General features: G+C 43.0%; 1 protein-coding gene across 1 annotated transcript in view; it reads left to right on the plus strand.

The window, feature by feature from the left end:
- Window positions 1-15,445, plus strand: part of LOC124788661 (carbonic anhydrase-related protein 10-like) — a 684,001-nt gene that overhangs the window by 234,625 nt on the left and 433,931 nt on the right. The window contains exon 5 of the mRNA XM_047255937.1: window positions 12,444-12,539. Within this exon, the coding sequence (XP_047111893.1) occupies window positions 12,444-12,539 (96 nt within the window). The remainder of the gene's footprint in view (window positions 1-12,443; window positions 12,540-15,445) is intronic.

The raw sequence follows: 15,445 nt of genomic DNA on the forward strand, positions 1-15,445 counted from the left end.
ACTGCACTCGCCGTATGTTACTGTGTAGTGTGGGTTCACAAACAAGTATATTCTCGGTCCTTTCTTCTTTGAACAGAATAGACACAGGGGACCTGTCAGGTGTAGCATGTGATTCCTGCTTCGGAAGGGTGCAGTTGCGTGGAAACCACAGTTTTAATACCGGATGGAGCAATTCCTCAGGTCTCTCGCCCAGTGCAAGGTCCAGGAGCATGTAATCTCCAGAGGTTTTCCAGATGCATGGCTTGCAAGATCACCTGATCTGAATCCTTGTGTCTCTTGGCTCTGGGGATATCTACGAGAGTGCGTTTAGCAGGGACACGTTCGGTCTCTATCTGATCTGAAGACCAGTATGCAAGAACACTTTGCTCAGATTCCAGGGGAACTGCTGAGAGCAATCCTTTATCGTTTTACGGATGCAGCTGTTCGTCGACGCTTCCAATGCTCATATTGAACAAGCTTGGTAGCGGTGGTTGATTGTAAAAGCAGTGTTATGCCTTCCTCACTTGTTGAACTTTTCTGCCCACGTCCCGTTCCTAATCTATTATACACTCTTGGAAATGGAAAAAAGAACACATTGACACCGGTGTGTCAGACCCACCATACTTGCTCCGGACACTGCGAGAGGGCTGTACAAGCAATGATCACACGCACGGCACAGCGGACACACCAGGAACCGCGGTGTTGGCCGTCGAATGGCGCTAGCTGCACAGCATTTGTGCACCGCCGCCGTCAGTGTCAGCCAGTTTGCCGTGGCATACGGAGCTCCATCGCAGTCTTTAACACTGGTAGCATGCCGCGACAGCGTGGACGTGAACCGTATGTGCAGTTGACGGACTTTGAGCGAGGGCGTATAGTGGGCATGCGGGAGGCCGGGTGGACGTACCGCCGAATTGCTCAACACGTGGGGCGTGAAGTCTCCACAGTACATCGATGTTGTCGCCAGTGGTCGGCGGAAGGTGCACGTGCCCGTCGACCTGGGACCGGACGGCAGCGACGCACGGATGCACGCCAAGACCGTAGGATCCTACGCAGTGCCGTAGGGGACCGCACCGCCACTTCCCACCAAATTAGGGACACTGTTGCTCCTGGGGTATCGGCGAGGACCATTCGCAACCGTCTCCATGAAGCTGGGCTACGGTCCAGCACACCGTTAGGCCGTCTTCCGCTCACGCCCCAACATCGTGCAGCCCGCCTCCAGTGGCGTCGCGACAGGCGTGAATGGAGGGACGAATGGAGACGTGTCGTCTTCAGCGATGGGAGTCGCTTCTGCCTTGGTGCCAATGATGGTCGTATGCGTGTTTGGCGCCGTGCAGGTGAGCGCCACAATCAGGACTGCATACGACCGAGGCACACAGGGCCAACACCCGGCATCATGGTGTGGGGAGTGATCTCCTACACTGGCCGTACACCACTGGTGATCGTCGAGGGGACACTGAATAGTGCACGGTACATCCAAACCGTCATCGAACCCATCGTTTTACCATTCCTAGACCGGCAAGGCAACTTGCTGTTCCAACAGGACAATGCTCGTCCGCATGTATCCCGTGCCACCCAACGTGCTCTAGAAGGTGTAAGTCAACTACCATGGCCAGCAAGGTCTCCGGATCTGTCCCCCATTGATCATGTTTGGGACTGGATGAAGCGTCGTCTCACGCGGTCTGCACGTCCAGCACGAACGCTGGTCCAACTGAGGCGCCAGGTGGAAATGGCATGGCAAGCCGTTCCACAGGACTACATCCAGCATCTCTACGATCGTCTCCATGGGAGAATAGCAGCCTGCATTGCTGCGGAAGGTGGATATACACTGTACTAGTGCCGACATTGTGCATTCTCTGTAGCCTGTGTCTATGTGCCTGTGGTTCTGTCAGTGTGATCATGTGATGTATCTGACCCCAGGAATGTGTCAATAAAGTTTCCCCTTCCTGGGACAATGAATTCACGGTGTTCTTATTTCAATTTCCAGGAGTGTATATGGAAACATTTCTATACGACTTTCTTGCATTCACAGCGGCATTAAATCATCTAGCACGTTTCACTTCCATACGGTAAACACAGCCCACACTGGACCTCTGTGAGTGTCTCGACTTTAATTATAGTCATCTCGTTGCTCCTGCAGTTAGTTGGGATAACTGGTTCCAAATCAAATGAACATACAAGACATTTGGTACCCAAAACCAAAATCCACCAGCAAAGTAAGTCATGTATAGTAGCAATCATATAAATTCGATTCCATGAAGTTCCGTGAGCTTCAACAAAATCGTAGAATAAACTGAAGCTGAGAGTGAATGAACTGCCAGCGTACTGTTTCGGATTAAACAACGGGAATACCATTCTTTAAGCAGACTCAAGCCTATTAATTCCACAAGACACAAAACATTTTCATCTCCAAGCGGGCCGATAACGTTCACTTCCGAAATTCGTAACAAGTATAGCACACAAAATTAGTGAAACTTTGAGCCCTGTAATACGAGCACTGAACTAATGATTTAATAGAAAACCTTGTATATGAGCAACCGTTTCGAATTACCGCGGTAAATGGGCTTATTTCACCAGCACTACTGCCACCGCATCAAACTCCAGTCGACCACGTACCAGCCTAAGCGCCCACAAACAAGTGTGTATTTCACAAATTTTCACATAGGTAGTCTTCTAACCACCGGCCCACTGGTAGTACAGCCTCCTGAAGCTCCCGGCCGAAAGCTTCCGCTAACCGTCTCAGAAAGATACTTCAAAGAACTAAACTGCATGTAACGATTCTGCTTACAGAAACATCTTTGTGAAGTGTCAACAAAGACGAGACCACGAGTTAATGAAGGAGAGATATTGAAAAACTGAAAGCGGCTGTCTAACAGGCAACTTTCAACCTTCCAAGTAGTACCCTCGGGAGCGAACACACAGATCGCAAAGATCGTGCCTCTTCTGAAACGGATCTTTAAAATCTTTAGTTGGCTCTGTGTTTCCGCTTCCATCTCCTCTACCGTATCAAATTTTCTCCCCTTCACCTTGGTTTTTATCTTGGTGTCGAGAAAGAAGTACACGGAAGCCACGTCTGTAGATTAAAGTGGATGGGGAATAACTGCATCATTTTTTACGCCAGTTCCTAAGTAATATAAGCCATTTTCGGCTCTGCAGCGTCCACCGTATTTCCTATGCCATTTCTGTGGACGTTTTCTCTTAAAGCCCTCCCACCGTCGCGTAGAACATCGCAATAGAATTCTTAATTTACCTTCAGAGCAGGAGGGAAGAAGTACTCGTATTGAAGAACAATGCCGTCAATATAAATAAAAGGTCAAAAGGGATTTTAAGTAGCTCTTGAATGTCGAGTTTTTCTGGCCGAAATCAAGGATTCTTCCACTGGGACGACTACTTCTCAGTTTCCGTGTCTTAGCCATAAATACAATTTTCGTTACCCGTGACAACTTTCGGAAGAATATTGCGTCGTTCTGAAGCTGTTGTTTTAGTTCCTTGAAGACTTTCAAGCGATGTTGCTTGTGACCGTCTTGGAGGAGTCATGCCACAAACTTTGTCACAATCCTTCTCATGTTTATTTCTTCTGACGTAATACGTTAACATTGGCTCAACAGAACAAGAGGCCGAAGTCTGCAAGAGTTAAGCCCGCCATCCTCTGTGAATGGCAAGAGCGTATTATCATACCTCATTAATCAGGAGTTGAGGAAAACATAAAAAAATTATAAAATAACACAGCCATACGCTGTAAAACAAAAGTAACAGCAATATACCAACCTTATAACAATATTAAGTGCTATCGAAAATTTTACTGATTCGACTCTGCACACTACAGATCCATGTGTCGTGGATGATGGGTGGCGAGTGGGGATTTCGTGAGAGGGGGAGTGGGTTGGCAGTTACTTTTGTTCGACATTTTTTACCACATGATTTTAATACTTTAGATTAATCAAGTATAATTCAGAGAATTCCAAGTTTTAGTTAAACTGAATACGTGTTATCTACGTAAATAGATACTTAGTAAAGTTTTTATGTTCAAATTGAAGATTACCATTACGTTACCGAAATTAGTTATTATTTCTGGGAACCTGGGAACGAAATTATACAGTTGTGACACATCTTCCATTAGCAAGAACTTTCTCCCCAGGAGTCTGTGATATCGAATTCCGATTGTGTTCTGTTTCGTTGACGATCTGTGTGAATGCCAACATTTAAAATGCATTGAGAAGTTTTTTAATTTTCCATTTCATCCCATGACGTGACAAATGTTTCGAGATTTACACGGTAGAGATTTACAACTGTCAAAATGTGAGACTGAAAACTAACTATTTCTGTCCTGCTCTGAAGTCCACTTGCTGCAGACCTACTGGCACGTCCGACCTCCATGTCATCTTGGCCGATAGCGTCATTGGATGTGGCATTGATGACACGTAGCCAGCCAGTACATCACTCCCTTAACGGTTGATAACAATGTGATTGTTTTATGTGGCTTCCTAATTTGTCTCACGAGCCTGAGTGTACCATATTCCAGTGCTCCCGCCATGAAAAAATCCCTGCCATTACCAGGATCGTTCCTGGGTCCCCGGTATATCTGTTACACATGCTGACCACTCACAGGCGATAAATTTGGCAGCAGCTGTTATGTCATTCTTTATATTAAAAATCATGAAATCCCCTAGTCTAAGGACGTTCCCTCATAAGTTTCTAAGGTGGAAAGTTTTCTCACCATACATTTAATATTGTGTATATTCTTTTCGATTTACATTTATATTGGATCCTTGTTTACGATGAACACTCGGATTATTAATCATTTCTTTGGGTGATGCTGGATAGTATCGCATACTAACAATTTCTGTAGTATTGAATGTGTGGGAGTTAATTACAGCTGAGCAATGACAGAAAGAGCAACGTGGGCCACACGTTCCTCAAAAGCCACTGTTGGCTAAAGTGGGAAGAGACTTGTCGTGTTCTGCAGGGACAGGAGTTGAGATTTACTGCGCTGAGAGAGAGCAGAAGGAGGTGGCGATTTGCAGTTCTTGAGGCCGCATACTCCCTCCCCCATAGTGCACACAGTCGGCATGGGAAGTTGCAGGCTGGTGGAACAGAAATTAATTCAGAATAATATAGCTGGAGAAAGAGCTTTGGGTGCGGAATAAGACTAAAAGACAGCCTTTCAGTGTGAAGAAAAGCACGAGGTCATAAGCGACGGCTGTGAGCTGACCTCCAGGGAATCTTCTAATGGGAAGCGCTAGAGCATGCTTCTCACTGAGAAGCAGACACACGTATTTGATTGGCAGATTGCTAAAGCTGTAATCAGGGAAACAGGGACTTCCAGAAAAACTTGTGGAAGGAGTGTGAGCTTCAGGTGATTGGTTGGCAAATTCATGACCCATGTAGTGGCGTGGGAGGTAACGTTTTTGTAACAGTCACTGGGATTCGTCGTCTGAGCACAGACATAGATGGTATGTGTCGACGAGGTAGCGGGGTATGACGAGGAGAGGCATTTTCCTGCAGTGACAGACTGAAGATAATTGCCTCCAGGGACCGCCTTAGAGACATCGCTGGCGAGAGTTACAGCAGAGACTCTGGCGGTTAGGTTCTGAGAAGTGTTGCTGGCGACAGAAGTAGTCCATGAAGTCGTTCCTATATGAACACAATTGTTTACTCAAGTGGCGATTCTTTAGCTCTCTGTGGAATCTGACTCCGACTGAGGCGCTTCCTTACGTGAGTATCCTTAAGTCGAATTTCTGTTCCTTGCTAGTGACCAAACAGAAATCTTGACTCGTGTTCTTTCTTGTACTGACGTAATTTCAACCCTAATGCGTGCACTGTGTGGGCAGAGAATTGCAGGTACTCCAAGTACATCGTCTGCACAGCGGCTAACATCCCAACGAGCAGATCATCGGTGCAGTAAAACCGCTGTCCATACTTCAATAGCTTCAATACGTCACCTGTGCACTCCAGTTTGGTGGATAGGAAAACAGATTAAGTGTGTTGATTTCCATTTGCTTGTCCACTGAGTTCTTTCTGAAAGTGCCCAGTCAGGGTGTGGGTCCTCTGTTTCTCACTGCTAATCTGCATCATCCAGCTTTGTATCCATCTACCAACTCGAGGCGTGGCCTAAACGAAGTGAAAAATGTGTTCTGCCAACCTCGAAAATACATAAATTACATATAGGCAGAATCCGACATTGTGTACTTCGTATTTACACAATGTTTTGCACTCTACTTGTTTTTTTTTTTTAATAAATAATTTACGATATGAAACTGTAATTCATTCTAGTAGCTTCCCGATAGGACTTATTGTTCTAAACTGAAATGAATTAAAACAACAACTCGAGTCTTCGTTTTACGGACATCCTTTGTCAAGGGCAGGATCTTTTTAATAACTTTCAGGCGTGAGAATTGCTTCGCGGAGACAACGTTAGGTAACCGTTCGTACACACTCTATATGTTACATACACCTTGGGGCTTCAAAACTACAACAATTATGCTATTGTAGGAATTAATAAGTCGACACAATATACGAAATGGAATCACATATTATCAAATGACAGGTGCTAAATTCGAATGCCTTGCTTTGTCAGATGATACAGCATTTGTAGCGAAAAATCTAGAATTGAAACCAATCAAACAGAAGTCCTAAAAGGAATAGGAGATGAGACATATTTACAAGTTTCTTTCGGAACAACAGAATGCAGGAACAGACAGGTCGATTTAGCTGCTCCTAGCAATGCAGTTTAGTTTTATGCAACACGCAATTATATTCCTTGCTTTCAAAAATCACGCCAGAAGTTTTCATATTTCTCTCTCTCGCTACGCGTAAACTAATAGTCTCACACAAAAAATGAGTGGGACCTTTTTGTAGGAAATTTAAGGTAGTTACATTTTATACTGGTATACGTTTCCGTTGGAGGCCACAGTTTAAGAGTTTATCAAGACAAATGTACAAAAGTACCTTCAAACAAACTCTCTCTCACACATAATCAGCCTACACCGGTCAGGATTTCTGGTATGTTGTTCAGGGTACTCCCTCCTATCACTGTACACTCGACCCTGCTTTGTCTTCGTTGACTAGCCTTATTACGCGACCGGTTTAGTGGAGTACTTACAAATCTATTGTAAAACTCACGTTTGTGTAAATTTTACCTAACAATTTCGGGAATTTTAAAAGCATAAAATAAACAGTAACGATGTTGTATTCGTCAGGCCTTCTGACTCCGAGACTATTTGTTTGTTAAAGTTACGTTTGAATCTGTCAACATGATTATTTTTAGCGTAACGCTTACAAAAGTAGTCTATCTTTCATTGCCCTCTAGGGCACGTTTAAATTAAGTGTTAGTAAACTAGCCGACTATGATGATCGCGTAATAATAGCCCAATCAATACAGAGCAAAATAGGTGTAATATCGGGAATAGTTCGTGTAGTCGAAAATTTGTGTACAGTGGTAGTAGGGAGTGCCACGAACAACATACTAGAACTTCTGACTGCTGAGAGACGAGTTTGACGGTGAAGGTACGTTTGAAGGTCACATTTCGTACGTTTGCTCGAATAAAACGAAAACCGTGGCAACCAGCGAATACGTTTCTCAGTACAAATTTTAACAACATTAAATTTCCTACAAAAATATCGCGTTCATTTTTCTGTAAGGATAATAATTGGGACGCAGCGAGCGAGAGAATATTGAAGGCCAGATACAACATCGACAGGGCCAGTTGAATCAACCTGTATAGGCAATACACCCGACATCGACAATGAAGGACACAGATGTTCCACGTGTCTAGGTGGCATTAATTCTCCGATCATAAATGAGAAGACAGCAATTCCAGAAAGCGCCAAAACCTTACAAATGCAACAAATCTCAGTCCCATAACTTCAGATTCAGACACTACAGCACTGTAGTTGAATCAGAATGTTTATCTATATATGAAGCAAAGTGGCATTTCCTAAAGGTTGGTTTGAAAGCTACGGTGCCTTAGTGGTCCTACAATCATTACCATAGATGAAAGAAATGAATATTAAAAGAAGAAAATCCTAACACACGCCGGGCTTATTTTCCCACAGGAACACAAATTCTTCTATAATCCGGGATATCGATAGTCTGGCACTTTAACACTAGGACACCGAGCGTGACAGAGCGAAGTGCCACAAAGAAATTCACAGAAATGGATATAAATAAAACCAAATTTCAAAGGAAAGTCCTAGGTCTGAAAAAAGTAATTTCAGGTGGATTCATATTTCATTTGAAATCATACAATGAATGTATGAGAAGTTTGAAAAGACCTTATGCACGATAAATGAAAGAAGGCTTGCTTTCTATGGCAACATAAACGAAGTAAAACTAGGATACGTTGCAAATGAATTATTGACTCATCAGGAGAACAGAAAGACTAAAGCCATGTAGAAATATGCTTGCTAGCAGTGTGCCGAGCGATTTCATAACTTCTTTCCGATTAAGCTGTGACACACAAAAACTCAAAAGAAATCAACATAAACAGAAAAGCAACTGTTATATTTCTGGACTTGAAGGCCTTTTTTTTGCAGTTCTGTTTCCTTTGTGTCAATGATAATTTTAGTCGGAATCCTCAGTTATCTGTCTCCAATAATACTCCAAGCAGCTATAATTAAGTCCACGGCCTTGCCTCATTGGTAACACCGGTTCCCGTCAGATCACCGAAGTTAAGCGCTGTCGAGCTGGGCTAGCACTTGGATGGGTGACCATCTGGTCTACTGAGCGCTGTTGGCAAGCGGGGTGCACGCAGCCCTTGTGAGGCAAACTGATTGGGAAGTAGCGGCTCCGGTCTCGGAAACTTACATACGGCCGGGAGAGCGGTATGCTGACCACATGCCCCTCTACATCCGCATCCAGTGACGCCTGTGGGCTGAGTATGCCACGGCAGTCGGTCGGTACCGTTGTGCCTTCAAGGCCTGTTCGGGAGGAGTTTAGTTTAGTTTTAGTTATAAATAACTGAGCATAATTTCCTTAGTCCTGTGTTTACACATACCACTTGTTGGGTATCTTCCAGTCGAGGTTAACAACAACAAAACGTAATGGAGGAACTCATCGTGCGGTAACAGCGACCAGTCAGGATAGATACGTTTTCTTGGACCATAAGAAAGTGGACACATGTTTACGCTGCCGGCACAGGTATACAGTGGTGGCTGATCTGTTGGAAGCTCATACTTCTTCTGCATGTACGTCAAAGTGCTGTCTGGATGGTTTAATGGGATTTTCATTTCCCTCGTACGCTGTATAACGTTCCGTGGACAACGCCAAGTCCTTTCCAGTGGGCATCAAGGAAGGAATCGTACGTGGCCTGCTAAACGAGGCATACCAAATTTCGGCTTGAGTGATTTCCGGTGACCACCCTGCTCTAGGCGATCTTATGCATTAGCAGCATTTACTCACGAGTAACAACAGCGTTTTGCTTCATAAAGCTTGACTCTTGTAGTGATAAATCTTTAGAGGTTACTACAGACTAGGTGAAAATATATGGTGTAGTTTTGACGTGGGAGAACGTAATATTAGTAAAGTGACTATAAGAAAAGAGCTGAATGGCTTTGAATGACGTTATATCTATACTGTTGTAAAGTTCCGCACACTACGCAAAGGTCGCTGTAACCAAGCTTCATCCCTCTCGGAACTTCAAGAGACCACATCCAGGGTGTATACGACCCGGGACAACCGAGAGATCCGGGAAAAACTCGGGAATTTTTTTATCCGGGAGTTTAGTTTAGAAAAACCCGGGATTTTTTTAGAATTCCGGGAATTTTTCGTTGTTTTAGTTGTCAGTTAAATTTTTGTAATTTTGACTGGTAATAACCGATACTCTAACAAAGGATATTACTGTATCCCGCTACTGCAGAATCATACTGCAGCATTAAAACATGAACAACAGAAAAAAAAGGAAAATAAAACTTAAACTGCAAAGGAAATGCGCCGTGTAAAATAACACAGTGCACGTACAAGCGTCTGCCAACAGCAAAATGTTTCAGAGGCTTTAGGAAGACTATGCAATGCTTCATAACAACAAATTGCCTCCGATGACCGTGACGTCACAACTGATTACATTAGATTCATTTAAGCAGTTACCAGCGGGCTCATGCACACACGCAGTTGAGTCGCGTATGAGTAACACCTTCTCCCGCTTCTGGCTACAGAAATGTGGCTGTTGGCTGTGTATGCAGCATTAGCTGCAACTGGCCACATGGGGTACCAGAAAAAATATTACTGGCGCGCCCAAGTTGCCAGATTCACGCATGCGCAGCAGGTCCGGATTTAGTGAGGGGGGTGGGGGAGGTTGAGGAAAAAAGACCTTTTTTCACAAAGCACCTAGCATCCAGCGCACGTCGGTCTATCGATTATTCGTATGATTTTAAAAGCACTCGTGCTGGTTTTTGGACGTTTTTGAACACATTCTAAGTTGATTTCTGGATGAATAAATTATAAGTTGATTTTTGGATGCGTACATATTGTACGTGATGTCACTGCCAAGGGAATCCTCGTCGCATCTAGAAATGAACTTTTCTGCTGACAGGATGGGACGGGGCTATACGAGCTTAGCGGAACAAAGCCGAACCGGTGAATTCCAACTGATGCTTGTTTATGTAGTTGATTCGGTTTGCAAATGTTTAGCGTTGTTATAATTACTAGCAGAATCCATAGATTCAGACTACCAGGGTGGAAATAAACGACTAACAGGAATAACAAGGAAGAAAGATTATGTATTATCTTCTCGGTGTATCCAAGAAAGTGAAATACTGACAAAAAATTTTTGACCAGATCGCTACACTAGACAGGACCAGTTGTAGTCCTCGGCTAGCAGCCGCTTCAGTTCCATTCTGGGAGTAGCGCGGAAAACGCATTGTACGAACACGTAATAACATCTAACCGGAGAATAATCGCTGGATAACTAAACAGGTGATTCTGACAGGGTTAGTAAAGTTAACCGGAGATAGAGTTTTGACAGTGGTACGAATAGTTACAGAATTATTGATGGCAAGATTGTTTGTTAGAACGAGGAAGGAGAAGAAACGGGGACACCACACAAATTATGGAAGAATATGACGATTCCAAATTTACACAAAAATTTCGCTCTACTACTTTTCGAACTCGTGCATGAAAACTGGAGCGTATGAATGAAATGTGAAACTATTTCCTAACATAAAGCTTTTTGATTGTAGTGGTTCAAATGGCTCTGAACACTATGGGACTTACCTTCTGAGGTCATCAGTCCCCTAGAACTTAGAACTACTTAAACCTAACTAACCTAAGGACATCACACACATCCATGCCCGAGGCAGGATTCGAATCTGCGACCGTAGCGGTCGCGTGGTTCCAGACTGAAGCGTCTAGAACCGCTCAGCCACACAGGCCGGCGATTGTAGTGGGCCAAATAGGTATTTCGTATTGGTACTTCGTGAATTATATTGTCGTACTGTAAAAATGATCATTATTGCCAAAACAGTCCCGCTTATTTGGTGTGTTTTACAACTGTTGCAATATTAGAAAGGCCTGTTGTGTTTTATCCAACACACAGTGACAAAATAGACGTAATCAGATTGAGAAACCACTCTAGTCTTGGGTACTACTAGTATTAAAAGCTTTTCCATATTAGACGACGACATTTCGATTTTTCATGTAGCAATACGTTTGACGAACTTTGATGAGGTAATAATTCTTTCGCAGAAAGGAAAGTACGTCATGTAAAGCTGCAGCAAGATTAGAGAGAAAAATCGCTAGGACCTAAGGATTGAAGAAATGTGTACTGTCTTGCCAGTCTCTTGTCTTTAGTGGTTTTAGGTATCCTATATTTAATTTTATGTCACACAGAAGAACAAGTTATTAGCTAATCGGTAACAAAGTGTCTAGATTTTCTGCAGAGGTCTTGTTCTCCCGGCTACAAATAATCTTAAACCATTAACTTTTCCTGTTGGAGGAATTTGTATTTATACTTTCGTAATACGAAAATATGCAGCGTACATGTTGCTACATATCAAAGATCTTTCCTAAACGTGTCCCCCCCCCCTCCCCGCCCCCCCCTCCCCTGACCCTAGTTTGGTTTTCTAAAGTGCCGTTAAATTCTACGTTGCTGTATTAAACCATTTAAAGGATTGATAAGTTTTACAGTTCCGACGGAAAGTATAGTGTCACTTAACACGGAAAAACTGTATTTTCACCTGGGAGAAAATGTATTATTTACCGGTAGATCCGGGAAAAATCTGGGAATTTTTTATCCTTGTCCCCATATACACACTGACATCGTATTTGTATTTCATTCAATGTAAATCAAGATAACGAAAAAGATATTTGTAGCCTCAAAATTTTCTCCTAATTCACCAGTAACAATTACTACTTTAGCTTCTTCCCGATTTCAATAACTGCATACCCACATCACACTTTACTTTTGCTCTACACTGTCCTACACACTTACCTACGCAGTTTTTAACTTCTGTTTCGTTCGTCTCTGTTTCAGATCCAGATCTTCGGCTTCAACTCACAGCTGTACTCCAATTTCTCGGAGGCCTTACACAAAGCCCAGGGCATAGTAGCCATCTCTCTGCTGCTCCAAGTAAGTAATATTCAATTTTTCTTTCGAGAAATCTCATCTTCCAGAAGGAGTTTGCTTGCTAATAGGTTTCACTAAAAGTATTTTTTAGCGTAATACTTCTCAACTTCGTTTATGGAATGCTGTTGTTATTGCAGTTCCAGAAAATAAATTTCTTTTCAGTTTCTCTATGGCCATTTTATTATATCAAGATAATAAGAAACACAGAACGACAGGCTGAAAAAAGTGCATTTTCAAACAAGAGTGTATTTGCTTTGGAATAGCGGAAAACAATTCTTCACCGCTTCAAACTTTGTTCTGAAACAGGTATTACGTAGATGTTTGAATGAAAAGTACGACGAACGAGATAACCAAACTGTTTCTGTGCCAACCGCTGCTTATCATCTCAACTACCGCGATGTTATACTATACTTGTCGTAGTACCTCCCGTTACCAGGAAAGCGGCGTTGTGTATCACTGTTCGGTCTAGAGTTTCGTCTGTCGTGTCATGCTAAACTGGTGCCACGGGTCTCCTGTCTTTTCGGTTCAAATGCTGCTGTTTGGTAATGTTGGTAGGGTGTATGAACGACGGCCAATGGCAAACCTATATGGATGTGTTAAAAGGGAACAGTGACTGGCGTCTGTAAAGCAGGATATTGTGTGGCAGTGGCTCGTCCATTAGCAAGACATTTCTGTCTGACAGTCTCGTGTGATACACTGTCAGTTATTACTACGTCCCACGAACACCATTCATTGCGATTCTCACTGGAGTGATGTATCCACAACACAAATCATGACTAAGTCGCTTTAACTGACAGATTTATTTGCTGCTGGCTTGCTGTGATAAATTATCGTCGAATTCTGTAGTAAATGCTTTCACTGCCATTAAATTTAAACTAGCCATTTGACTCTTACCGTACTTACGCAAATCGCTCTGGTTCATTACTTTCATGCACGAGAATATTCAGAAATCTCTTTATTTTGATCTCTAAAACAGTTCGGTTACAACGGTAAGTGAATGGAAAATGTTATTAGGCTGTCAGTACTACTTACTACAAATGCACCACTGAATTTAACACTCACACGCAATTTAGTACGGTTTATTAGGAGTTTCCTTCTACTTAAAATTAAAAGAACTTATATTTTCATTCGAATCGTCTATCAGCTACCTTGTAATAATCGTAATGAATCGAGGCTGAAAAATATTTCGATTATTTACGTAAATTAATAATTATTTACGTTTTTACCTCCACGTTTACACGGTTTACTGGTGAAGCGCCTGTCGATATGCCTGAATAATCTGACGAGGTTACTGGATTAGAAGTGATAAAGCGCTACCGGTACTGCTTTGGCGACGCGTTTGGTCCAATACAATCATAAACCACAGTAAATCAAAAGGCCCAATGCTTGTTCGGTGATTAGAAAATCTTTGACTTCTTTCAGGGAATGACGTGAAAGCTGTAGGGGAATCTTCCGGAACTCACTCTGCTTACCTGAAGGTTCACTAAAAACTTTGCCTTCGAAGGAACTCTGTTCAAAAGTATACTCTGAGGTGATAAAAGTCATTGAACACGGAGTGGTAGTTGGAACTAGATGCATGGGACATACTATTGCAGTAATTGTTAGGGGATTCAATGTTTCGAGATCCACAGTCAAGACTGTGACGAGAATATCAAATTTGAGGCATTCCCTGTCAGTATGGGACTTAGAATGAACCTGTCTGTTAGGATAGTGCGGCAAAATTTGGCATTAAAGGGCTATGGCAACAGACGAGCGATTCGAGTACCTTTGGTAACAGCACATCACCTGCTGTGGCTGTCCTGGCTTCATGATCACTTCGGTTGGACCCTAGACTGCTGGAAAACCATGGCCTGGTCTGGCGAGTCCAGCTTTCAGTTGGTAAGAGCGGATAGTAGGGCTTGAGTGAAGCACAGACCTCACGAAGCCACGGTGTCAAGTTGTCAACTTGGCACTGTGCAAACTGGTTGGGACTTCATTATGGTGTAGGCTGTGTTTACATGGAGGGGACTGTATCCTCTGGTCCAACTGAACCGATCATTGACTGGAAATGTTTATGGTTGGCTACTCGGAAACCATTTGTGCCTTTCATAATCTCCGCGTTCCAAAACAACGATGTCGTGTCACCGGGCCACAGTTGTTCCCGTGGGAGCATTCTGGACAGTTTGAGAGAACGATCTGGCCACCTAGATCGCCCGACGTAATTCCCATGGAACATTTACGGGACGTAATAGAGAGGCCAGTTCGCGCAAAACATCCTACAGCGGAAACCCTTTCTCAATTATGGAACGCTGTAGAGGTAGAATGGCTCAATATTTCTGTAGGGGACTACCGACTACTTGTTGAGTCCATGCCGCGTCCAGTTGCTGCACTACGCCGGGCAAAAGAAAGTCCGACGCGAAATTAGGAGGTATCCCATGACTCGCGTCGCCTCAGTGCATAATCCTGTCAATTCTTATGCTACAAATTTACTGAGTCTTGTGTTAATATACTGTAAAATCCCTACTCATAAGAAGTACGTCACAGCCAGTTCGTCTTAACATTTAGGGAGCACAGATATCACGTATTATGATTAAGACAGTATGTAATGATTTAACGTACTAGTACACGTAAAATACAGGTATTTTAGAAAGATTTATTGGATTTCACGCAATTATTTGTTCTACATGAGTGAACACAGAAACTTGGGGGCAAAATTTAAGTCTAACATAGGACTGCAAAGTATTTGTTTTCAAAAGAAGCATCCAATACTACAAGGATATAAGTACAATCTTGCACATACAAACTTATGATTATTTTTCGGAAATGTTAAATGCGCAGGACACAAGGAAAACATACAGACGATACTCAGACTCGTTCCATACTCTTTCGAGCATGTCTGGAGTAATGAATTCACTACTGTTGTCGTCGTT

The sequence above is a fragment of the Schistocerca piceifrons genome, chromosome 3 (genome assembly GCF_021461385.2).
Source record: "Schistocerca piceifrons isolate TAMUIC-IGC-003096 chromosome 3, iqSchPice1.1, whole genome shotgun sequence".
NCBI classification, from domain to species: Eukaryota; Metazoa; Arthropoda; class Insecta; order Orthoptera; family Acrididae; genus Schistocerca; species Schistocerca piceifrons.